General features: G+C 37.1%; 1 protein-coding gene across 1 annotated transcript in view; it reads right to left on the reverse strand.

Moving 5' to 3' along the window:
* Positions 1-15,820: 15,820 nt before the first annotated feature.
* LOC140505813 (sodium channel protein type 9 subunit alpha-like) overlaps positions 15,821-27,007 on the reverse strand; it is a 146,665-nt gene continuing 135,478 nt past the window's right edge. The window contains 1 exon segment of the mRNA XM_072612198.1: positions 15,821-20,861. Coding sequence (XP_072468299.1) covers positions 19,678-20,861 — 1,184 coding nt within the window. The 3' untranslated portion in view covers positions 15,821-19,677.

The raw sequence follows: 27,007 nt of genomic DNA on the forward strand, positions 1-27,007 counted from the left end.
CCAAGCCAGTTACTTGATTTTTGAGTCCTTTGTCAAGTGGAGGTTACACTCCAGCGACCTGTAAGTTCTCAGTTCCTCCAAGGTGGCACAATCAAGGAAGAGGAATTTACTCCTCTCCTGGCCTACACTCTGGTCTGAGAGCAATCACAAGCACTCTTTTGTGCCCTGGAACTGCGAGTAGGATTCCTTTCCACAGCCACCATTAACTTCAGCATGCCAGCTCTCCTCCTCACCCCAAGACCACCACTCTGGACTGAGACCCAGATCAGCTGCTCAATTCTCCTAGGGTCTTTAGGCCAGGGCTCTAAAATTGGAAGCTGAGCATCAGTGACTGCCACCCTGGGACCAGGGCTGGGGCTGAGGACAAACCAAGCTCCAATCTCACCCAGATGAAAGAGCTTTCTTACTGACCTTTGAAGCTGTCTTTGGCATTTATGGGTTGAGAAATCTGGACACTGCAGCTGCTACCTGTGATTCAGCACACTGAAGCCTGGTCCAATCATTTCTGTGTCATGCCTGGTGGCTCAGGCTGGGCTGTACTCTGCTCTGAACCTGGTGTGATAGACCTTTCTTGTTGGCCTTTCAGGCTGTCTTGGTCTGGAAATCTCGTTCACTCTGTTGTTTTGTGACTTCTGCTGCTCTAGAATTTGTTTATAATCATTTTTACAGGTATTTTATGGGGGAGCTAGAACAGGTCCAACCTTCTATGCTACCATCTTGGCTCATAGTTTTCAAAGATGGTATTTCGGTGTCATCTTTCTTTGTTTCATACTCCTTGAGTTTCTTGACTGTTGATCAAAATTAATTTTGCTGTTATAATATTTGTCTAGTTTAGTTCTACAAAGAATATCTTTACTATTACTGTTTCACTAGTATTTTAATGTTGCTTTCTATCCCTGCATTATATTTTCCCTTCCACTGTGTACTTTTCTAGTTTTTCTACTTATATTTACTACTCATATTTTCTGCTCATGTTCACTAGTTTTACATTCAGCATCTTTGCAAGTTTATCTTTTAGGATGTTAGGTTTATTTTAAACTTTTATTTCTCAATTTTTTTTGTTCCTCTTCCTTTCTTCCATGATTTATCTGATAAGTTAGTATTACTTTAGACTTTCATACTCCCCTTGTGGATGCAGCAATTAGCCTTTGAGGTTCCTTTATTTCCATATAATCACATAATAATTCCATTATCTTTAGTTTTCTTTGTAAAGAACCATCTGAGATAAACAATCTCAATGATGCCTCAGTACAAAGAGCTCAGCATGGAAGTCCCATGCTCTCTAGTTGACTTTACCCTTTGGGATTTCTTATTTCTCTCTGTCTGTAAATATTTCCCATTTCCCTCATTAGACTGAGCAAATTCTATGTATTCCATGCCTGAGGGGTATTGAGGTGGATGTTGGGAAAGGTCATGGGTCACACTCCCTCAAAAACTGCAGAATCAAAATTACTGCAGATGAATTTTGAAATGTAAATCTACCTGGTTCTTCACAAAGAGTATAGACTGGAACTGGTTACAGTGATTGTGACCTTCATATAGCGTATTTCCTGTAGTTATTAGGAGCGTTTTATATTGTGTTGAGGTATTTTCCATCTTTTCTTCTTGTTGAAATTTTAATTTCTGTATGCTTAGCATATGTATTATTGTCTTGGGGTTGTAGAGGATGGAGATATGCTGAGAGCTACTAAAAAAAATGTTTCTGGTCTCCTGACTTTGGTTTTGACTTTTTAACAGGAAAGGTGGATGCTTCTTCTAAGTGCATTTCATCTAATGTACTTAGAATTAACATCTTCCAAGAATGATGAGAAGAGGTAGGAGAATATAATGCTTCCCTAAGGGGAAACTGGGATTGCTGCCTATAAATATGGCATTAAGAAATCATAAGCTACCTTTAATTGTTCCTTCTGATCTTCATTGTAATCTATTGCATGCTCTGAAGATAAAATCTCAAGTAAACACAAGATAGGCCAACAAACCTCACAACTATTCTGATCTTAGGTCTCCTAGTTTGTGGTTGAATCTGTAATAGACTGGTCTTTTATTATGCCAACCATATATATTCCATATTTCTATATTTCATAGGAATAATCTACTTTGTTTCATCTCAACCTCAGAGGCTGCATTAAGTGCATAATCATCTGTGAACAAAAGGTCACACAATGACCCTCCCTCCACTTTGGCCTTGGTTTGTAATCAATATATTCTTCTATAGCCAATACATCCTTTTATTTCATCATGGATTGTATGATCCTCACACAAACTAGAGGGATTGAGCTTCTTTGACAGAAATAAAATAGACATCTTGGAGTACTACTGATAATATGAGAAAGATAAATTAGAGTTGGTGAATTGCAACTAATAGCATTTGCTAACTAGAATTTGAAATATTGTCCTTTAGTTCAACTCTGGATTTTAGAGCAAACATAAATCATTACTCTCAAAAAAGCTCCCTGTTTGAACAAGTACATTCCATGAATTCCATGGAATGGAACATTCCATCAAAGTATTAGGAGAAATATTAGAGAGAGAGCATTCAGAAGAAAGTTCAAAATGCAACTCAATTCAGTTTTTCAAATGGTTAATTATTTCACCTCCAATGTATGATGCCTCTATATGGGATTGCTAAGATGGTTGAGGTCTGCACTAGCATTTGTAATGTGACATCCATTCTTAGGAGCTTAAAGAATTACAATGTACCCTTGTTCTCAAAAAACAAAAAAAAAAGTAGTTTTTTAAGGAAAAATTATATTTAACATTTTAGCAATGTGGAATATGCTTTTGTTTTCTTCTTAATAAGCCAAATAGTGATCCTAGTAGCTTAGTTTATATTAATAGCTATTTCACAAAATGAGTTATTTTTATTTTTTTATGTCCATGAAAGTATTTCTTGTTTTCTGTAAAAAACAAAAGTCTGTAAGCTTCCATATCTTTGCACCTTGAATAGAGCTCTATCTAGACATTGATGATGGTCTATTAAGAACATTATGGGAATGTACAGCCCATTTATCTGGATCATATCCTTATCATTGATCAGTGAGATGCACCAGACATCTTTGGCCCATAAAGTCTTCAGGACATCATAGACACAATCTGAATTGTTGTTGGCAGAGTAAAAGTGAATCTCATCTGTTTTCTTACTGAGCCAAGAATCCTGCATTTCTTCGATCTTTGATTGTGTTTTACATTTGATGGAGTTAAATGCTGCCTTCTTAGAGATGGATGAGCTGTTCTAGTGGAAAACCCTTTGGAGTTCCTGTTTCTTTGGATTTCCCTAGCATTTTTACCCAACCAGTCCTGATGTTTGCAAGAGTTTTGGCCCAGGTGAGCAAATGTGGTGCTGTCCATCAAGTTCTGAAAACTGCTCACTCCTTTTCTGCTCCACTATTGCTAACTGTGCACTGACTCAGCTTTCCCTCTAGGTTGAACTGTTCATGTACAGAGAAGCACCCTTATCTGTTGACACTGATTCTCCTGACAGTTTCCTTGCTAAATGTGAATGTTTAGCTTGGAGAGGATGCGTCTAGCACTCTGCACAACGGATTGCCCTTCATCACTCTCACATTCTGCTTGCCTCTTCTCCATACAATGACATAATCTATTAAATGCCGATGCTTGTTACAGTGATGCATCCATGACTTTTTGTTGTGGTTAGGTAAGTGGAAGAGAGTGCAGGTAATGAGGAAGTCAAGAGATTCACAAGTCTTCAGTAACAAGTGACCTTTGTTGTTGTTGGTTTTGACTGTTCCTCCTAAGGATTCCATGCTATTTCTGATAGTCTGTGCCTGTCTGATGTTAAAGTGATCTAGAATTACAAGCATGTCCTCTTTCATCACATCAATAGTGAAGGTCTCTGGAACTACATATATTTTTTCTTTGACCTCATCATCATTTGTCATGGCAACTCAACTTTCAACTGAAGAAGAGATATTGAATGCCAGTAGGCTTCACTCAAATGGCAAAGTGCCTGGTGCTGATTTCATCCCAGCAGAAATATACAAGGTAGGGGACCCACTGCTCATACAGATGCTGATTGAAATACTCTGGATTATATAGCAAGAGGAAGTTATCTTCTAGGAGATCAAGGATGCCTCCATTATCCATCTCTATAAATGAAAAAGAAACAGGCTGTCCTGTGAGAGTCACAGGGGACCTTTCTCTCTTATTTATTACTGGCAAGATTCTCATTAGAGTACACCTTAAAGAGCTGATCCTTCATCTGGAAGATGGCTATCTGCCTGAGAACCAGTATGGCTTTCAGAAAAGTCCAAGAAATGCTTGGCATGTTGTTTGTACCTGACAACTCCAGGAGAAATGACAGAAGCACAACAGAGGTCTACATACAATGTTTGTTGATCTGACTAGGGCCCTTGAACTGTCAGTTGTGGCAAAATTTGTTCATCAGTTTCATGCTGGTATGCTCAAAAGGGTTCTCAATGAAGGACAGTGCTCTCATGCTTTCCCTGTCCCTAACAGAGTGAAACACGGCTCTGTGCTTGCTCCCATACTTTTTAGTATTGTATTTTCTGCGATGATGTGAGGCACCTTCAATGAGGATGAAAATGGCATCAAGATCAGCTACTGAACCAATAGTAAACTCTTTAACTGGAAAAGCCTACAAGTCAACACCAAAGAGGAGGTAGGGTTATTGTGCAACCTTTTGTTCACTTGATGCAACCTCTGAGCCTGAGAAGAAGCAGAGTATAAATCAATTCTCTACTGCTTATGCTAATTTGGGCCTGACATTCAATACAAAGAAAACAGAGGTCCTCCACCAGCTAGCACTGCACCATCCATACATGAAATCATTGGTCACAATAAATGAAAAAAAATTGAATGTTCTGGATATGTTCACTTACTTTGGCAGTATACTTTCCAGGGTGGTTAATGCATGCATTAACAGAGCTAACCAAGAGTTTGGGAGGTTCTGAAAGAAAGTGTGGGAGAGACAAAAGTATTAGCCTACATACTAAACTGAAGGTCTACAGAACCATTGTGCTGACTTCACTACTGTATGCCTGTAAAACCTGGACAAGCTATCAGTACCATGCCAGAAAACCAATCTGCTTCTATTTGAAATGCCTTAGGAAGAGTCTGAAGATTACCTGGCCAGACACTGTGAGCTGAACCACCAAGTGCTTAAACTTTATTGTAGAGAGTGCCACTCTGATGGGCTGGCCCATGCAGCCCAAATGCTAAATGAATGAATACCTAAAAGACGATTTTACAGAGAGGTTGCACAAGGAAAGTACTCACACAGTTGTCAGAAGTGGCACAAGGACACTCTCAGTGTCTCTCTGAAGAACTTCCATATCCATGGTAAGACATGAGAGACATTGTCACAGGACCACCCAACATGGCATACTGCATCAAAGAAAGCACTGTACTCCATGAGCAAAGCAGAATTCCAGTAGCACAAAGCAACCATGAACTACATAAAACCAGAGTTATCTCCATGCCAAATGTTCTAACTCTTAACATTTAGCCTTAGTAAGTTCCCTGGGGCGCTGAGGAATTAAATAACTGTTTCCTGGTTGCTCAGCTACTACATGTAAAAAGTAGGACATGAAGTCATTCATACCTGTCAGATTCTACTGTCAAGTCTGCTATGTACTATGTCCCATTGCTTTTCTAATTAACATTCAGGGTAAGTGTGGAAAATCAATGGAAGTCACATTGATTACTTTTAGTAGGAGAGAGAAATGGAATTGTTAACAGTTTTTCATTCTCCATCACTCTTCACATACTCACACATGGACCCATGCAAATGAGGGCTCCACTAACAATGGCACAATAAGGACCATACAGAGGTTGTTTATGAAGGTGATTTCTTTGCAAAATGCTCCTTATCCTGTTATTATAGTAAGATATTTGAGTGTTCATATAATAGCTGTTACAACAGCCAGTCAGAACTGTGTCTAGACAAGAATAGCTCCGAGTAGCTGGGATTTTCAAGGATATTGAGGAGTAGAAAAAGAATCAAGGAATTTAGGGGAAGAAATAATGACAATTTGGTGAACAACTTTTGCCCTTGAAGAAATTTTGCAAAGTTTTTTTTTTCCTTTTTTTCTGTGAAGAAACCTAAAAGACTTTGTTCCAATGTAAAGTGGCAGAAGGTTAAAGAAGACACAGAAGTGAAGTGAAGGAGTTGAAAGCTCTGGTCATTCTGGAGGATCCTGTACATGTCTGTATTCTGTTCACATGAAATTTTAACCAGATAAAATTATAGTTCTGCAGCACTCTAATCTGTCTAAGAGTTAAATAAATGTTTTTATCTTCTGTTTTATTGAGAACTAAGATGGCTTAGCAGATGTGTTAGCAGCTAGAGTTGGTGACATGGATTTGCCTCCAGGAAGAATTTCGGCCATTGGCAGCATCTGGTTCCAGGGGTTCAATAGCATATATGCTGAATATTATGGTAGAAATCAAAATCAAGAACAAACTCCAAGAATATAATCGCTTAAAGTCACAGGTTTTTGCTTTTTTAAGGAGAGAGAGAAAGAGAGAGAGAGTGAGCAAGAGAGAGATCATTGTATATAAATTCTCAACTAGATTTTTCTGTAAGGATTATTTTATACAGAACATTTAACCAACTCTGTTTGCCTCTGCTTCCTCCTCTGCAAAAAGAGCTGGAGAAGGAAATGCAAAACACTACAGTATCTCTGCCAAGAAAACCACAGAAAGGGTTCATGGAGTCAGACGTAACTGAAAAATGACTAAACAATTATAGATAGATAGATAGATAGATAGATAGATAGATAGATAGATAGATAGATAGGCAGAAAGATACATATATTGATAGATATAGATACATATAGATATAAATAGATATAGGCATAGACATAGGTAGATGATAGATGATAGAAAGATAGAGAGAGAGAGACAGAGAGAGAGAGACAGAGAGACAGAGAGAGACAAGAGAGAGAGAGAGAGAGAGAGAGAGAGAGAGAGAGAGAGAGAGAGAGAGAGAGAGAGAGAGAGAGAGTCCAATACTATGAACAAACAGTTCTCAGAAGAACTTGTTTACATCAGTATACACATATTAAGTGCAGGAATGTTTCAAAGTTTGGTGATAAAATCCTTGCTCTTGAGGACATTATATTACACCTAATACAGCTATAACTTTCATCAGTCAGTAAATACTCATCATATATGAGGCACTGTATTGCACTGAATACATAAAGATAGATGTTGGAAAAAATTCCTTCTTTCTCAGAAATTACATTTTCTTGTAGGGACAATATATACATGACAAAGCATGTAGAATAAATTTAAAACTAAATGCCAGAGGTTATGTGGGAAAAGAATTAGTAGTTGGGGGAATTACAAAATGTAGAAAATGGTGGTTGAGATCAATCATGAGTGAAGAGATTACAGATAAGATGGAACTGAGGAGAAAAGTGCTAGCCATCACCTACAAACAGCAATATGTGTTGGTGAGTTTAATATTTAATTGCTGTCTACTAAGTAGAATTGATGCATTCCTGTAAGAAGTGACCATGATTGTTCAGTCCTTTCAGTTGTGTCTGACTGTTCGTGATTCTACTTGGGGTTTTCTTGGAAAAGATACTGCAGTGGTTTTCCATTTCCTTCTCCACTTCATTTTACGGATGAGGAAAGTGAAGCAAATAGGGATAAGTGACTTGCTCAGGATCACACAAATAATTTGAACTCTATATTTACATTGCTATACACAGAAGCAGAAAAAAGAACATAGAAACAAGAAACACTTGCTCCTGAATAAGTCAGGCCATAGATTCTCTTCAGAGAAAGAAATAAAAGAATCAGTGGAATTGTTTTCATCTTGTGCCCAACACAGTAGAAAAGATTATATTTTTTCACCCTCCATAGCTAATCAGATTGTCGATTCTACCTTTCCAATATCTCTCATGCCCTTTCATGTCCCCCTACTTCCTGGTTCTGCATCTCCTCATTTTTCATTATGACTTCGATAACAGCGTCCTAATTGCTTGGGCTTCCTGTTTCCAGTATCTCTCCTCTCTACTCCGGTTATCAAACAACAGCCAGAACTATCCTCAGAAGTCACATCATTTTCTAGCTCAAATGCTTTCAGTGGTTCCCTCTTTTTGCTTCATTAAAAAAAAAAACAAAAAAACATTTGAGCTAGAAAATGAAGCAAGAGGAGTCTGACATTTAAAGCCTTCCATGATCAGACTCCCATCTACCTTTCCTACTGTTTTGCATTATTCTGTATCATGCTCTTTGTATGCATCTCTTGCACCCCAGATTTCTTACATGACCAACCTACCTCCTTTCAGCTCAATGATATTCTTGATAATGTATTTCCATCTCCTCTTGCTTGTAAGTCATTGCTGATTAAATTCTATAACCTTTTATCCATATCATTCAATTGTTCTTTCAGCAGTGTATTTTAATTATTTTATTATAAACATAAACATCAAACAAATAATTAGACATAGAAGTACAGAATAGAACACAAAATCCTTAGCATTTAATGAAATAGAATTTAATTAAATTATAAATAAGGAAAAAATGGTTTTCCTATTTCTCTTCAAGATTTTTCTGAAATTCTTTTATCCATCCCTCTCACCTACATTCTTGTACCTTTCTCTCTATCTCACTTTCTCCTTCCTCCTTCCTTCCTCTACTTTTTTCATTCCCTCTCCCTCCCTTCCTTGATTCCTTCCTTCTTTCCTTCCATTCTTATTCTTTTCTGCTGATATTGTCTTCTATCACTAAAATACATCTTTCCATATTTCCTTTACATTTTTGTAATTTTATGGAAGTGCACTATGCCTTCCTTTTCATGGAGCTATTTTAATTTCTTTCTTTGCAAATTATCTCTCTTTTTTTTTACTTTTAATAGTATGCAATTCTGATTCTGCTAATAGGTATATTTTATGATTTGCAACCATATAACATCAGTGGAAATTATGAAGATTAAAGATAGCAATAACAGTAATAGTTACTGATATGATACCTGGAAAATGTGTTACAAATGTTATCTCACTTTGTCTCCAAAACAATTCTGCATAGTAGGTGTTATTAGCATCATACCAATTTCACAGATAAACTGATTTAGAGGTAAATGACTACTCCAGAGTCACACCTCCAGTATAAAGGTCTATTTGAACTCAAGTTTTTCAAACTTAAGGTCTAGTGCTCTATCCAATATACCACCTAGCTGAGAAAGGTGGACATTCACATCATCAAACAATTTGGAATCATTGAAAAGACTGTACAGTTTTCTATTAACTATCTGTCTTGTTTTAAAATTATAAGCCCAGCTCACTGTCTATCTACAGCATGCTTTGATGTATAACAGGTCTCAGCTATATGAATCTATTGAATAATAAGTTCTTTTATGTATGTGAATTTTCCAAATAACTGAAGCAAATTCATGTAAAATGGCAAGATTTCTAATGCTGCCATTTTTAGATAGAAATCATTCTAAAGTGATTTTTTTCACTTCCTTAATATCTTTTTTTAAAATGCAGCTTATTTCATTTTATTGAATATTTATTTATTTTATTGTTATTTCATATTTTATTACTTTTTTGTGTATATTTTATAGCATATAGTCTATTAATACAGTAGTATACATATGTAATTTGTAAGTAAATAAATATACATATACATAGTGTATGCTTAATTTTTTTCTTTCTTTTGCTTTTTTTAAAAATTATATAATTTATTTTTCAGTTCTCAACATTCATTTCCAAAATAATTTGAATTCAACATTCACTTCCACAAGAATTTGAATTCAAAATTTTCTCTCCATCTCTCCCCACCCTCACCCCAGGACAGCATGCACCCCATACACCCCTTCCTCCAGTCTGTCCTCCCGTCTATTACCCCATTTTTTTCTGTCCTCCTCCTCTCTATTTTCCTGTAGGACAAAACAGATTTCTATACCCCATTGCCTGTATATCATATTTTTAAGTTGTATGTTAAAACAATTTTTAACATTCATTATTAAAGCTTTGAGTTCCACATTCTCTCCCTTCTCCCCTCCCAACCCACCTCTTTGAGAAAACAAGCAATTCAATATGGGGTCATACACGAGTAATAATGCAGAACACTTCTGTAATAGTTATTTTGTGAAAGACTAATCACATTTCGCTCTGTCCTATCCTGCCCTCCATTTATTCCGTTCTCTCCCTTGACCTGTCCTCCCACAATAGTGTTTGCTTCTGATTAACCCTTCTCCTAATTTGCTGTCCCTTCTATTCTCTTCCCTCTCCTATTCCCTTCCCTCTTGCCTTCTTGCAGGGTAAAATAGATTTCCATATCCAATTGAGTGTGTGTTATTCCCTCCTTAAGCCAAATCCATGAGAGTAAGTAATAAGGCTAATTTATTTCCTTTCATCTTCCCCCTATTCTCTCCATTGTAAAATTTCTTTCTTGTCTTTTATATGTGAGATGATTTACTACATTCTACCTTTTCCTTTCTCTTGCTCCTAGTGTATTCCATTCAACAGTAAATTTTATTTTTTAGGTATTCTCCCTTCATATTTGGCTCACCTTGTGCCTTCTGTCTATGCGTATGTATGTATGTATGCATGCACACACACACACACACACACACACATATATATATAGATACACATACACCCAAGTACATATACATGCCTACACATGTATAACATACACATACATACATACCCATACACACCTACATATATATATATGTACATATATATATTCCCTCTAACTATTTGTAACTCATGAGTAACAAATAATATCTTCCATGTATGAATCTAAACAGTTCAGTTTTAATGAGTTATTTAAGGCTTCTCTTTCTTGTTTACCTTTTCAGGTTTCTCTTGATTCTTATATTTGAAAGTCAAATTTTTCTACTCAGTTCTGCTCTTTTCATCAAGAATGCTTAGAACTCCTCTCTTTCATTGAAATTCCATTTTTTCCCCTGAAGTATTATACTCAGTTTTGCTGGGTAGGTGATTCTTGGTTTTAGTCCTAGTTCCTTTGACTTCCAGAATATCATATTTCAAGCCCTTCAATCCCTTAGTGTAGAAGCTGCTAGATCCTGTATTATTCTGACTTTATTTCCACAATACTTGAATTCTTTCTTTCTGGATGCTTATAATATTTTCTCCCTAAGTTGGGAACTCTGGAATTTGGCTACAATGTTCCCAGGAGTTTTCCTTTTGGAATCTCTTTGAGGAGGGGGTAGGTGAATTCTTTCCATTTCTATTTTACCCTCTGGTTCTAGAATATCAGGGCAGATTTCCTGGATATTATCTTGGAAGATGATGTCAAGGCTCTTTTTTTGATCACAGTTTTCAGGTAGACCGATAATTTTTAAATTATCTCTCCTGGATCTGTTTTCCAGGTCAGTTGTTTTTCTAATAAGATATTTTACATGGTCTTCTAGTTTTTCATTCTTTTAGTTTTGTTTTGTAATTTCTTGGTTTCTCATAAAGTTATTAGCTTCCATCTGCTCCATTCTAATTTTTAAAGAACTATTTTCTTTGATGAGCTTTTGGACTTCCTTTTCCATTTGGTCAATTTTGCTTTTTAAAGCATTCTTCTCCTCATTGGCTTTTTGGACCTCTCGCCATTTGGGTTAGTTTATTTTTAAAGGTGTTATTCTCTTCTTCATTTTTTGGGTCTCCTTTAGCAAGCTCTTGACTCTCTTTTCATGATTTTCTTGCATTGCTTTCATTTCTCTTTCCATTTTTTTCTCTACCTCTCTTACTTGATTTTCAAAATCCTTTTTGAGCTCTTCCATGGCCTGAGACCATTGCATATTTTTTCTTTTGGCGGCTTTGCATGTACATGCCTTGACTTTGATGTCTTCCTCTGACAGTATGCTTTGTTCTTCCTCATTAGAAAGGATGGAAGAAAATACCTTTTCACTAAGAAAGTAACCTTCTATAGTCTTATTTTTCCCCTTTTTGGGCATTTTCCAAGCCAGTTACTTGACTTTTGAGTTCTTTATCAAGTGGAGGGTATACTACCCTACGCTTAAGAGGTTTTGTCCAGCTGTTCTCTGAGGTATCTCTAGAGACCTTTAAGTTCTCAGTTCCTCTAAGGTGGCAGAATCAAGGGAGAGGAGTTTACTTCTCTCTTGGACTGCTTACTAGTCTGTGAGCAACCCCAAGTACTGTTTTGTGCCCTGGAACTGCAAGTAGGAGTCCCTCTCAATAGCCTCCAATAGTTCTGCCATGCCAGTACTCTTCCTCACCCCAGGACCACCACTCAGGTCTGTAACTCAGATCAGCAGCTGGATTCCTTCAGAGTCTTTAGGTGGAAGGTTTCAAATGTGGAAGCTGTTGCTGCAGTGCCTGCCTCAGCCCTGGGACCAGAGCTGGGGCTGACCTCTCTCCCCTCTTACCCAGGTGAAATGTGCTTTCTTAGTGACATTTGAAGTTGTCTTTGGTGTTTATGGATTGATAAATCTGGAAACCACAGCAGTTACCCATGATTTCATGCTCTGAAGCCTACTCCAGTCCTCTCTGTGATGCATGGCCCACACTGGCCTGTGCTTTGCTCTGAGCCTGGTGCTCTAGATCTTTCCTGTTGGCCTTCTAGGCTGTCTTGGGCTGAACATCTGTTTCACTCTGTCATTTGTGGCTTCTGTTGCTCTAGAATTTGTTTAGAGTGAGTTTTTACAGAAATTGTAGGTTATGAGGGGAGAGCTAGAGCAGGTCCATCCTTTTACTCTTCCATCTTGGTTTCCCCCGACCCCCCCCCCCCAATTTCTTACATTGACTAAAGGAAGTGGAGCTAGGAGACTTACATTTGAATCCCATCTCAAATGCTTAATACTTATATGATCCTGTGCATCACACACAGATTCTATGGGTCCCTGTTTTCTTACTTGTCAAATAAAAGAATTGAAATCAATGTCCTTCTCCTTTATCTCCCTTCACCCTCCCTGCAAAGCTGAAGGGCAGCTTCAGGGATAGAGTTTTGCCTCCACAGCAGCATCCTCACCCTTTCCCATTTCTTTTCAGTATAGTGTAGGCTGAGAAGGAAGATAAAATCCAGTTGTTAGTCTCAGAAGATGCATTATTCCTGACACGTATGATTTTATGTGGTCATACCTCCTCCACTCAGGCTTTAGAGGACTTTCAATTTCACCTCAGATAATCCTAGTCAAGGAATTTGCTGGACAAATAATGTATGTCTTTCCCTTCTGCTATGTTAGGAGTGTTTCAGGGCCTTTCCAATTTGTTTTTTTCTTTTTGATCAAATGCTACTTGTGTAAGAAAGAAAGGACAGAGAACTAACATGTTAGAATTTGTCCTAGACCTTACAAACATGGAGAAAGGGATGAATCTGTATCATTTATATCAGCCTATATCTTTGGAGAAATATCTTATTTTCTGAAAAGTATCTGAGATTTCAAAAAAGATGGAAGGGTTGTCCTTTGGAGCTATTCTGTTAGGCCAGGTTTTCCCAAATTTATTTGAACATCACATAATTCAGGACTGACCTATAAAGGATAAGTAAGAGTCCTAAAAGTATTAAATATCCTAGCTGAAAGGGAAAAACAAAAAAGGGAATATTAAATCTTTTTTTTAATATAAATGATTACAATAGAATAGGGCTTTTGAAATTTAGATAATTTCTTATTTAATATTAGAGAAAACAATGTTGCTAGCACTCATCTTTTCTCAGAGAACCCTGTCCACACTCATAACCCCAAGAATATGTAGTACACATTATGAAGCACTGTACAGTTATATCCCTTTTAGATCATGGAGGTTTGGGGCATGGCATTCCTGAAATCTGGCAAATCTGTGTAAAAGTTTTTTGGCTCTCCTTTGAAAAAGTCTGATTTTTTTTCTTTTTCTTTTATAGGGTTTTTACAGTGCTTTGTAAAATTTGGGTTAAGTATCTGGTCACGGGTTCTGTGCTGCCTGCTGGCCTTTATGTGTTGTTTGCAGCTTTTGCAAAATTCCCCCAAATTTCTCATTTAGTTTCTTATGCTGACTTATGATAAATAAAACTGCAATGGAGAAAGTCTTAACATGAAAAGGATAAATGTATCAAGAGATCATATATCTGGGATCATAGTAGAGGGGTAGAGGGTAAGGCAAAAAAAAAAAAAATCTGAGAATGTCTGCTGTAGGAGCTACAAAGCCAAATAGAGATTTTCATTGGGAGGTTAAGTCCAAGTTTTTATAAAGATATATAAAGGAAACCAGGTGATTATTGTGCAGATAGCAGAATCAGGAAACAAGAACTATTCATTAAGTGTCAGCCATGTGCCAAATATTGTGCTAAGTAGGTTCTGGGGATGCCATAACAAAATAAACTGCTTCTGCTTCCAAGGATCCTCTATTCTTCAGGGAAAATGATATTTACATACATTTGCTTATGCAGAATCAGTACAAACTAACCACAAGTTTATGGAAGGAGGATTGGTTCTAGTTGTAGGAATAAGGAAAGGATTCAGGCAGAAGGTAGTTCTTCAGATGAGTTGTGAAGAGTGTAAGGGATTTTAGAAAGGAAAGAGAAAATGTATTCTTGTTATGAGGGATTGTTAGGGCAGCAACTTTTGGGGAGAAGACAGTGCTAGAGAGGTTTCCTTAAATCAAATGTAATAAAGTCTCCTAGACCCAAAGAAAAGAGTAATAAGTCTCTTGAGCTCAAAAGCATCTACACAGACAATGGAGTTTGAATTTGTCAAAGTGATCTGGTGAGGGATATCCTGGTAGATCCACAATAGCCATTTGTCCTTGAAGCTTGAAGTTTCTTTTAGGATTTTCCAGTTGCATTAAGCTGTACTTTTATGTAGAGATCAAAGTACAATAAGCCTTCTTCCCTGTGGAGTGAGTGCAGATTCAAAATTTGGAGATTAATGGGTGATGATTTATGTGTCTCATGATATAAAATTTTGAGAAGAACAGTTGGCAGGGAAGATGCTGAGAGCCCTAGAGTCAGTTATTTTAGAAAATGTTTGATAACTGGCTCTTAAAAAATAAATGCACACAAAACACTTTTAAGTTTAATCAGCATTATTAACATTTTCTCCATCACATTCTTAAGTTTAGATCACCAAAAAAGCCAATAAATTAAGCTCAGATTTGTGGCATTAACTGATTTTCATCATGTTAACACTGAATATTTAACATTTGGTTGTCATGAGCTTGTATAGAATGGCTTTTGCAGATCCTTACAAAATAATGTAACACAGTGATCACCTACCTGATAGGTTTAGATATATGAGATTAGACCTGGACTCTGAAGTTTGGGACAAAATTCTGTTAGGTGAGATGAGACCTAGTTATTTCACATCCTGTATAAAGAGAAAGATTTGGGGAAGAGAAGGAGGGGGAAGCTTCTGTCCTGAACCTGTTTGTATTGGCCAGTGTACAGTACACTACTATGTAATAGGCACACTTATACCCATAATCCTAGGATCCTCACATGGCTATCTCACTGTCCAGATTAATGAAACAGAGTAGTTTTTTCACGTTTCCTTCTTCTCCTATGCCAAATAACTTCCCCAAAGCCTTTGGGTGTTGGAAAATAGAATTGTGGCTCCCTCCACCTCCAGAGAATACAGAATTTCTCACCAAAGGTGTAAGGTAAAGAGACAACTGACTGTTAAGGGGCCTAGAGAGCAATATTATAAAGATGACTTTCACTTGCCTATTAGAAGAGCTAGAGTCAGAGAAGGGTGAAGTAGTACATTTTCTTGTCATTGATAATTCTGAAAACTTTTAAATCTTAAAACAATTGAATTCTTAAAAAGAACTTCCACATATTGTACAATGATTAACTATGATGAACTTAGCTCTTCTCATCAATACAACAATCCAAGACAATTCCGAAAGACTCATGATGGAAAATGCTGTCCACATCCAGAGAAAAAACTGATAGAGTCAGAACGCCAATCAAATCATACTATTTTATTTTGCTTTTTTCTTTGTTGTAGTTATTATCTTTTATTCTTATTCTTCTTTCACAAAATGACTAATGTGGAAATAGGTTTAACATGATTGTACATATGTAACATAACAGATTGCTTGTTTTCTTGGGGGTGGGAGAGGAAAGAAGAAAAATTTGGAGCTTAAATCTTACAAAAAATGAATGTTGAAAACTATCTTTACATGTAGTTGGAAAAATTAAAACACTCAAGTTAAAAGAAAGAATTTGCAAGTAAAATAATAGAATAAAAGTTGAAGTTGTAAAAGTGTTTATAATATTGAGGGAAGCTCTATTTCAGGACAGTCTGGATAAAAGAGCACTGATGGCAAGTCTGAGACTTTTGCTCCATGTGTAAATGGGTTAGATAATATGCTCACTAAAGATCTTTCCACCTCTGATAATTTGTGTGTCTTGGAGAAGGGAGTTTCATTTATTCCAATTCGATTGAGCCTCACTTTCAATTACCAGAAGGCTTCTTCCTCTGTGATTTTAAGGAAGTCATTTTTAATGTTTCCTCTTCATAGAATGGAATTAAATGAAAAGATCTCTTTGAAAGTCCTTTTTAGTTCTAACATTATATTTTGAGCTTTTTTGTGGGTAGTGGTGGTGATTGAAAGCCCTTTCAGCTGATTTCCCCCCAAAATCTGTTTGCTATAAAGGTTTCCAATCATCCCTTCTCCCCTAGTAATCAGGCTTTTTACATTCCAGATATAAAGAAATCACTGTCTTCGGTTTCAAATGAGATAGTAATTGTAAAGCACTTAGCACAGTGCCTGGCGTATAGTAAATGCTATGTAAATGTTAGCCACTATTAGCTAACTTTACTGTTAAGAATAGTAAGTTATAATAAGACACAACCAAATAGTCTGCTTCTTTTGGTTGGAAGTGGGTAAGCAGCCTTTTCACTCACTGCCTTTGTTATTCCTCCGTGGTCTTTGCATACTGACACAGGATGGTGAGTCCTCCACTCAACCACTGAGAATGCCCTGTATGCTGCCTGCCATGGGAAGTTGGTACCTGTCTCAGGTGCAAAAGTTCCTAGCTGTCACTATGAGAAGGGCAAAAGTCTGGCCTCCCCCCTTTTTTTTTAAAGTTCTCTAATGCTATCAGAACTTTTTTTCATGCCGAAGGCACAGAAAACCTTTCTCTCAAACCACAATGATGTCCTCAACTTGGCTACTGTCAAGAATCATATTATCTAGCTAAAGATATTCAGAACTGTTTTTTATTCACAGTACTGCTAAAGAAAGTTGATTAATTTGTTAAAAAAGGACAGGTTGGACTTAATGAACTTTAAGTCACTTTCCAACTTTTGCAAACTGTAGATCTATGAAAATCAGGAAGTCATTTTTGAAGTTCAAATCGATAATAAGCATGTAGATTGATTAGGTTGGTGATCTATCTCACAAATAGCAAACCTTAATAAGATATAACAAATTACGATCACCTAAACAAAGACATAATTTTATTTTTGCTTTGTTGATGTGAGTTATCACTGGTGGAGAGACTATTGTAAGTTTATTAGTATTCTGCTAACTAATCAACTTGTAGAAATATCAAACATGATTGCAAAAGGCAGTCATAGGATAATGGGGTACTTACGAAAGACAAACACAGAGGGATTTGGTAGTAAATTCCAAAAGTGTATGACTAGACTTTATGCAGGTATAACAGATCATTGTATTAGATTTGGAAGGATGTCGACTTTACATTTACCATTTGCACAGCTAACTACAAGGCAGAATATCTTTAAAATGTCTGGTAAAATTATCCTCAAAGTACTTTGGCAATCAGGTGATGGTTTTGGGGAAACTGACAGAAATGAGTGATGTCTAATTTGTAGTGGCAAAAGCATGATTTTTATATTCAATTAAATTCTCAAACATTTATTAAGCACATATTATTTATCAGGCTCTGTGTTAGGAACAGAAAGATAAAATGAAAAAGACCTTGCCTGCAGGAAGCTTACATTCTATTGAGGAGAAGCAAGTTACATAGGTGAGTAAGCATAAAACATATAAAGCACATGAGGTTTTTTTGGGGGGGAGATGCTAGAAAGATGATCACCATATTAGTCAACACTGTCGTATAATTTCACAAGATAGATATACATGGGAAACTTTATTACAGAGAAACATAAGGGGGAGAGGACTAAAAATTGTACTTCCATAGAGCCTCCCCAAAGAAGTAGTAATTATGATAATCTAATTCTGGGTAGCAGCCAGAGAAATATGATAATAGTTTGGCAATACAAACACACATTCATGATACATAATCTGCAGATCACTGATGCTTCCTGGACATTGAAGTGCATTATTTTAACTGGTGAATGCTTGAGAAGGACCTTGTTGACAAACATTTCTAGATCACCTATGCTGTATAGGTCACTGAAAAATGACTGTATATACATGTCTGTGAAACCATGTAGAAGTCATAGCCATTTGCCTAGACATGCACCACAGCATCAAATTTTTAGTTAATTAACAGCAAGCATTTCACTGAGTAACAAAATCTTAGCTTTGCTGAAAGCTGACAGTTGGTTAAGAAATACCAGCAGATGAGAAAAGAATCCAGGTTACAAAGTGATTTGTAGTTGGGATATCCCAGGCATTTGAGGGTATGAAGGTATAGCATTTGGTTTCATAGAAAACAGTCAAGAAAAGATTTAGGAATTGCTACCTTGCTTCAAAAACTGCATATGTTTTTATGATGGCAGTGAAGATCTTCACATCATTTTGAAGGTTTGAAGGTTTATTCAATACATAGAATAAACATAAGAAGGATGATGGAGCATTGGGCATAATACCTTTGGGTATAATCTCTGTATTGCTGAGGCTAAATAATTAGTATACTGAATAAAACTTAGTAACCCACATATTAAGAGAGATCTGTAAGACCTTAAGGCATAAAAAAGTTAATTCTGATGCAAGATATAATAATGGTAAATGCTTAAACTGGAGAAGCCATTTATATGCAGAATGGTATGATTCTGATACCAAATTTCCTTATGCATGAGCTAAAATCTCAGCAGCTGCAACCAGTTTGAACACTGCACTGCAGGGAACCAGTAAACCACTTTAATTTGCTGCTTTTCCAACAGAATGAATTTTTAAAAAGTTAAGTACATATGTTCCTAATTGCATTTGCATTTGCATGTGCGATGTGATATGATATGTGTATGAAAGAGAGACAGAGACAGAGAGAGACAGAGATACAGAGAGACAGACAGAGAGAGGGACAGAGTCAGAGACAGACAAGCAGACAGAGACAGAGACAAGGACTGAGGTGGGTGGGTAATGAATGGCAAGGATGTTATGATGAGAAGACAAAGGCAAAAGTAAAAACATTTTGCTCACGTGTTTTATTAAAACTAGAAACTTTAGTGTATGGTCTCTGTCACTCTGAGCAGCCCTTTTATCTTTTCTCTGTCCTAAGAGAAGCAGTGCAAATGGACAATACTTATCAAAGTTACTTTAATAATAAATCACAGTTAGTCACTGAAGAGTCATTATACTGAACCTATATCAGATTGCATGCTGTCTTGGGGAGGGGGAAGGGGGGAGAAGTGGGAGGGAGAAAATTCAGAAATCAAAATCTTATAAAAGTGAGTGTTGAAAACTAAAACCAACCAAACAAATAATAAATGAACAGAAATGAGTCACTGTACTAGTAGAAGCATGAACAATGTGTTTATGTTCTGTTTTTATTTGGTATAGATTTATCAAAATAGTCCTGTCCACAGACTGTCTCTTTCATAATTGTTAACCAATTGCTGACAAAATAGAAGCCCTAGTTTTCCTTTTCCTTGTCAGTTTTGCCTTTGTCTCCCCTTTCTGTCTAGTTTGTTTCATGTTTCTCTCTGTCTTGCTCTATTCTACTATCCAAAGGTATGGAAGTGGGAGAAAGGCTCAGATCACCTACTTTCTCTAGAGGTGAGATCTCCTGAACTTTCTCAAACACTACATCTTCTTTAACAGTCAACTTCTCCCTATCTTCACCTTTGATATTATATGTACCTAATACATTTTGCCTTAAGCAGAATTGTCGAAAAGCACGCTGAATGACAAGAGCTGATACCTCTTCTTGTTTTCGTTTTAAAGTAGTTGTAACTGGTTCATAAGCAATTTGAAAAAGACATGATGACAGAAACTGCTTACGAATTGGTAAATGGATGCTTTCAAATGCTTCACCTTCTCCTACAATGTGCTTTATAAAAGCAATTAAGACATCAGCACAGAAAACTCGATCACCTCTGACCATGGGCAAATCCATGGCTATGAGCTGGATTTTGTTTGGCTTTGCTATAAGAAGAGGAGGATCCAATGAAGCAGCAAACTCAGAGAGCTGACTGTAATCTATGAAATGGGTGGCACTGGGATCAAATTGCTTCCAAACCTCATAAAAATTGTCAAAAGCTTCCTCATTCAGAGGCTGAGCATTTTCTGCAGTCACAACACTGCAAATTTCCAGGATAACAACAATGAACATGTTTACAAGTACCAGAAAAGATATAATGATATAACTCACAAAATATAAAATTCCCAAAGAGGGATTTCCACAGTCTCCTTTCACAGAACTTCCTGGGTGAATTTTTTCTGGGTCACAGTCTGGTGGTCCTTTGTTAAGAATTGGCACTAGCAGACCATCCCACCCAGCAAACATAGTAATTTGGAAGAGGCAAAGTATGCTGTTGCTAAAGGTTTCAAAGTTGAACATGTCATTAATTCCAGCATCCTTTTTAACATAGGCAAAGTGGGACATTCCAATGATAGCATAGATAAACATGACAAGGAAGAGCAAAAGCACAATATTCAACAAAGTAGGAAGGGACAGCATAAGGGCATAGATTAGTAAACCTATGCCCTTGGTTCCTTTAGTGAAAGTCAGGACTCTTCCACACCTGATGAGACGGATCACTTGCACTTCAGCATAGTTCAGGAGATATTTGTCCATCAAGTGAGGTTGTAATACAACTGTGGAAAAATATGAAAAGGGACATGTTTAAACATCCATCATGAGTTCATAAATCATGTTATTTTCTCTTCTTCCCAAGGCAATTTGCATAATCCAGTTTAGTTGCCCTGGAGGAAGGTGGAATTTAGAAAGGCAAAAGGAAATGGAATACACATGCTTTTCTAAATCCTTCAAAGGCTTCAGAGGGGTTAATGGGTGAAGAGGAGGAATACCATTAAGAATGCTCGACCCTTGCTAGGAATGGAGCTACAGGTGAAAATAAGGAGGAGGAATACATCCAGAGACACAGATTTGACAGCTGGAAGGAATCTCCACTACAATAGACTCAACACATTGTAATCCAAACTCCTTGAAAAACCTCCAAGAAGAAGTTCAAGACAACTTCTTCTATTTTTGGATAGCCTTAATTGTTTTTTTTAATGTGTGTGTGTGTGTGTGTGTGTGTGTGTGTGTGTGTGTGTTTAAATCAAGTTTAAATCTCTCTCTGCAATTTCATTCCATTACTCATAATGGGGCCAAAAAGAACAAATCTAATCCTTCTTTTATATGATAACTCTTAAAATAGGTGAAAACAACTGTTATATATTTCCTGAGTCTTGTGGAGGCTAAACATGCTATTTTCCTTTAGCTGATATTCTTATGTTATGGGTTCAAAGTCCTTCCACATTGTGGTAACCCTCTTCTAGACTCTTTCTAGTTTATCAATGCCATTCTTAAACCATAATGCCCATTACTCCAGATGATGCTGGATAAAAGCAGAGTACAGTGAAATATTATCTTCCTACTGGAAGGATGTATCTCTTAATATAATAATCCCAGATCACAATGATTTTGGGTTCCACATCACGTGGCTGGCTCATATTGAACTTGTAGTCTACTAAAACCCTGACATTGTTGGAACAATGACTATTTATCATGCCTTCTTCATTTTATACTTATGAAGTTTTATTTTTTTCTACTCTAGTGAAGTACTTTATATTTATTTACAATGAATTTCATATCTTTCTATGTGTTAGGTATCATTCTCCCTAGATTTGTGTTAACTGACAGTTTGATGAGCATACCACTTACGTCTTTATCCAAGTCACTGACAATATATTAATTAGGATGGGGTCTATCATAGATCCCTGGGGTTCTCTCCTGCAGAATTCCTGTCCTTCTGACAATGAATCATTAATAACTCTTTAAATGCACCTATCCAACCAGATCTAAATTCAATTGATTGTATTCTCAAATAATCTATATACTTTTTCTGTCTTTCATTTTCTTCCTATCTCCTCTACAAGAAAAGTATTAAGTATTTTACTAAAAGCTTTGCTTAAATCTAGATAAAGTATATCTACAGCACTCTCACATCTACTAGTCTGTAATCCTGTCAAAAATGAAATGAGGTTAGTCTGACATGAACCACTCTGAATAAATCAATGATGGATCTTTGTAATCACCACTTCCTTGTCTATATGTTCATTAAGCATCTTATCCATGATTCATTATATTATTTCTCTTAAAATCAAGACAAAGGTCTATTGTGTACAAACTGTATTCTCCCCCACCTTTTTTAAAATTGAGACAACCTTTGCCCTTATCCAGTCTTGTGCTAGAAACAGTATGACACTGAGCCAAGATGGCGGAGTAACAGTACAGACTTGCTAGAGCACTCCTCACAAGCCCAGTCAAATACCTGTAAAAAAAGACTGTAAACAATTCTGGAGCCGCAGAACCCACAGAATGATGGAGAGAAGCAAATCTCCAGCCCAAGACAGCCTTGGAATGTCTCTGGGAAATGTCTATCATGCCATGCTGGGAGCAGAGCACAGTCCAGTGTGGGCTGTGCCAGAATAGAAAGGACCTGAGCAGGCTGCAAGGGGACTGAATCTCTTACACATGTTGTAGTTTCCAGACTTCATAACCCCAAAATCGTGAGTGCAAACTGGAAAGTTGGTGAAAAACACTGTGGGACCAGGTGTGAGAGAATAGAATGATTCAGCCCCAGCCCCACAGGCAGATGGGGGAGGGTGTCAAAGAACTCTCAGCAGCCACAGCAGCAGCAGGGACAATGGCAGCTGCTGGAGCTCTAGGCCCACAGACTGTGGGGGGATTGAGCAGCTAACAGTCATACACCCCCAACTCCCACTGGAAGCAGAGAACAACCCCAACAAAGAGCTCAAAAGTCAAGTAAATGGATGGGGAAATGAACAAAAAACAAAAAAAGAATCATATTATAGAATCTTACTTTGATGACAAGGAAGACCAAAACATGCAAAGAGAAGACAACAAAGTCAAAGCTCCTCCATCCAAAACTTCCATGAAAAATATGAATTGGTCTCAGGCCATGGAAGAGTTCAGAAAGCATTTTGAAAATCAAGTAAGAGAAGTAGAGCAAAATTTGGGAAGAGAAATGACAGTGATACAAGAAAGTCAGGAAAAACAAATCAACTGCTCACTAAAGGAGACCCCAAAAAATACTGAAGAAAATAACACTTTAGAAAACAGACTAACACAAGTGACAAAAGAGATCCAAAAAGCCAAGGAGTAGAAGAATGATCTAAAAGGCAGAATTGACCAAATGGAAAAGGAGGTCTAAAAGCTCAAAGAAGAAAATAATTCCTTAAAGATTATAATGGAGCAGATGGAAGCTAATGACTTTATGAGAAATCAAGAAATTATAAAACAAAACTAAAGGAAAGAAAAAATAGAAGACAATGTGAAACATCTCATTGGAAAAACAACTGACCTGGAAAACAGATCCAGGAAAGACAATTTAAAAATTATGGGATTACCTGAAAGCCATGATCAGAAAAAGAGCCTACACATCATCTTTCAAGAAATTATCAAGGAAAAGTGCCCTGATATTCTAGAACTAGAGGGTAAAATAAATATTGAAAGAATCCACTGATTAACTCCTGAGAAAGATCCAAAAAGAGAAACTCCTAGGAACAATGTGGCCAAATTCCAGAGTTCCCAGGTCAGGGAGAAAATATTGCAAATAGCCAGAAAGAAACAATTGGAATATTCTGGAAATACAATCAGGACAATACAAGATCTAGCAGCTTCAAACATTAAAGGATCGAAAGGCCTGGAATATGACATTCCAGAGGTCAAAGGAACTAGGACTAAAACCAAGAATCACCTACCCAGCAAAACTGAGTATACTACTTCAGGGGCAAAATTGATCATCCAATGAAATAGAGGACTTTCAAGCATTTTTGATGAAAAGACCAGAATTGAATAGAAAATTGGACTTTCAAGCACAAGAATCAAATGAAGCATGAATAGGTAAACAGGGAAGAGAAATCAGAAAGGACTTAGTGAAGTTGAACTATTTACATCCCTACATGGAAAGATAATATTTTTCTCATTTTTATATACATATATACATATGTATATAATACATATGTATATTTATACATATGTACACATATACATATGTATATTTATACATATAAATATATACATATATTTGTGTAGTTTGAGGGATTATGTATATATATATAGACAGAGGGGACAGAGTGAATTGAATATGATATAAAATGCAAAATAAAATGACATAATACATATGAATAAAAATAAATGAAACAAATAAAAGTAAAAAATAAAATTAAGATGTGAGAGAGGAAAATATTGGGAGAAGAAAGGGAGAAATAGAATGGGGCAAATACCTCTCACTTAAAAGAGACCAGAAAAAGCTTCTTCAATAGAGGGAAAGAGGCAGGGAAGTAAGAGGGACAAAGTGAACCTTACTCTCATCATATTTGGTTTAATGAGGGAATAACATGTACACTCAATTTGGTATGAAAATCTATCTTACACTACAGGAAAGTAGAGGAGAAGGGGATAAGTGGGATTTGGGGAGGATGATAGAAGGGTGGGTGCTGGGGATGGAAGCTCAATTCCATGTGGACAGTCTCGGGCGGGTAAAGGTGGGAACTTCTAAATCTTAGAGTTCTCACGAGGCCCCCCAGGAAACGGCTGGGAATCGAGGTGAACCGAGCTATCTCGTGTATTTCCGCCTCTTCCCGTGAGAAACGTGATGGGAGAGAGCTCTCCCCACCCTCGAGACTGTCCCAGGTCTGGGCTCACCTATTGTTATCTGACAGGCACGGTAGTCAGGTGCAAACTATGCGGCTGGAGAGCTTAATTAGGATCAGGAAAGCCTGAAAGCGCTCTTAGCTCGGGGGGGGGGGGGGGGGGGGGGGTCATTACAGGACAGAAGGCCTCTCCTCCCTTTCCCTCTCTTCGCTCTTCCCTCCCCCTCTCTCCCCACTTACACTTCTACTTCCAATCTCTTACTGTAAGATCTTTGCCTCCTTGGGAGATTCTTCGCTCCCTCCTAAGGAAGAATTCCCACTGCACTTGTAACCAGAACCCTGAAATAAAGCTCAACCCTTGTTCGACTCTGATAGGTCTCTTCTCTCATACGAGTATCTGGTTTGGCCAGCCGAAGACCTCCGATAGAGGTAAGATAAGACTCAGGTAGCCCACAGGCCTCTAGGCCTGGCAGGTGGGCAAATGGGAGGAGGGAGTAATTAGAAGTAAACACTTTTGAGATGCAATAGGATCAAAAGAGAGAATAGAATAAATGGGGGGCAGGATAGGATGGAGGGAAATATAGTCAGTCTTTCACAAAATGACTGTTATGAAAGTCTTTTGCATAACTTCACATGTATAATATATCAAATTGCTTGCAAGTGAAGATGGGTGGGGAAAGAGGAAGGAGAGAAGCTGGAACTCAAAGTTTTAAAAAACAAATGTTAAAAATTGTTTTTACATGCAACTGGTAAATAAGATACACAGGCAATGAGATATAGAAATCTATCTTGCCCTACAAGAAAATAGAGGAGATAGGGATGAGGGAAGGGAGGGGTGTGATAGAAGGTAGGGCATATTGGGGGAAGGGGTAATCAGGATGTCTTGGGGTGGGGGGGGAGGGAAGAGATGTGAAGAAAATTTGGAATGCAAAATCTTATGGAAATGAATGCTGAAAACTAAAAATAAATAAATTTTTAAAAAGAAGCAGCATGACATAATGGTGAAAGTGCCAGACTTACAATCAAAATAGTCTGGTTTCAAGTCATGCACAGGACCACAGTTAATTATGTGACCAAGGTCAAGTCATTTAACCTCTATGATTCTCGCTTCCTTAATGTGCAAAATAAAGGAATTAGAATAAATGGAATGGATGGCTTCTGAAGTCCAGTTATCAATTTATGATCCAACATTCTTCTGTTTTTCATAACTTTTCAAGTATTGACAATCAGATAGCAATCACATGTACCAGGTCTTTCAGTGTTCAAGAATGCAGTTCATCTGGGTCAGGAAAATGGAATTGTTCAAGGCAGGTTGGCACTCTCTTTGTACCTATTTATGTCTTGGATATCAATTCTCTGTTAATCATTTTGGTTCTGTCATTTCCATTGTAAAATTAATTTCATTTGCGCAGAAAACTAAGTAAGCAGCTCTGTATTTTATTGTGAGGTATTTTCATTCTATTGACCCTGAGGATGCTGTGTGTTTTGCTCCTGGTACTTTCTTTGATTTTCTTTCTGTGAATTTCTGCCCTTCTTTTTACTTTTTAACTCCTTACAGGGTCTAAATTTGTGGCTACATATAGTTAGTCTTCTCCCACTCCCACCATTAGTATAAAGAACTTTTCACTTGATTTTCAACAAATACAACATTACTAGGCCTTTTACTAAAGATATATTGCATTTCTGGGCAGGAATCTCTCAACTCTATATTATAAGCTAGACTCTAGAAATCTAAATCAATTTCTTAAATACTACATTCTTAGATGTTTAATTTCAAAGTATTTTCTCTTATTCATTCCCTGCCTTCAATGGAAAAAAATGAGGAAACTGTATGCCCCTATGACCATCAATTTCTTGTCCAAGTCTTCAGAATCACTGATATACTCATGAACTTCTTTTGGAAGTGTCATTTTGACCCATATGAATTACCAGATGTGAATAGTTGTTATCCACTTTGATAAATCTTGGAAGAATCTCTAACGTGGTTTGGCTACATGCTCTAGGAAGACCAAAGATCTCTCCATTACTGTTTTTAGGCCTTAGGTGAATGATGGATAGGATTTTAATAGATGGAAATAAAGATATGGGAATATGGAATAAAAGACATGGCATAGGTA

The sequence above is a fragment of the Notamacropus eugenii genome, chromosome 5 (genome assembly GCF_028372415.1).
Source record: "Notamacropus eugenii isolate mMacEug1 chromosome 5, mMacEug1.pri_v2, whole genome shotgun sequence".
NCBI classification, from domain to species: domain Eukaryota; kingdom Metazoa; phylum Chordata; class Mammalia; order Diprotodontia; family Macropodidae; genus Notamacropus; species Notamacropus eugenii.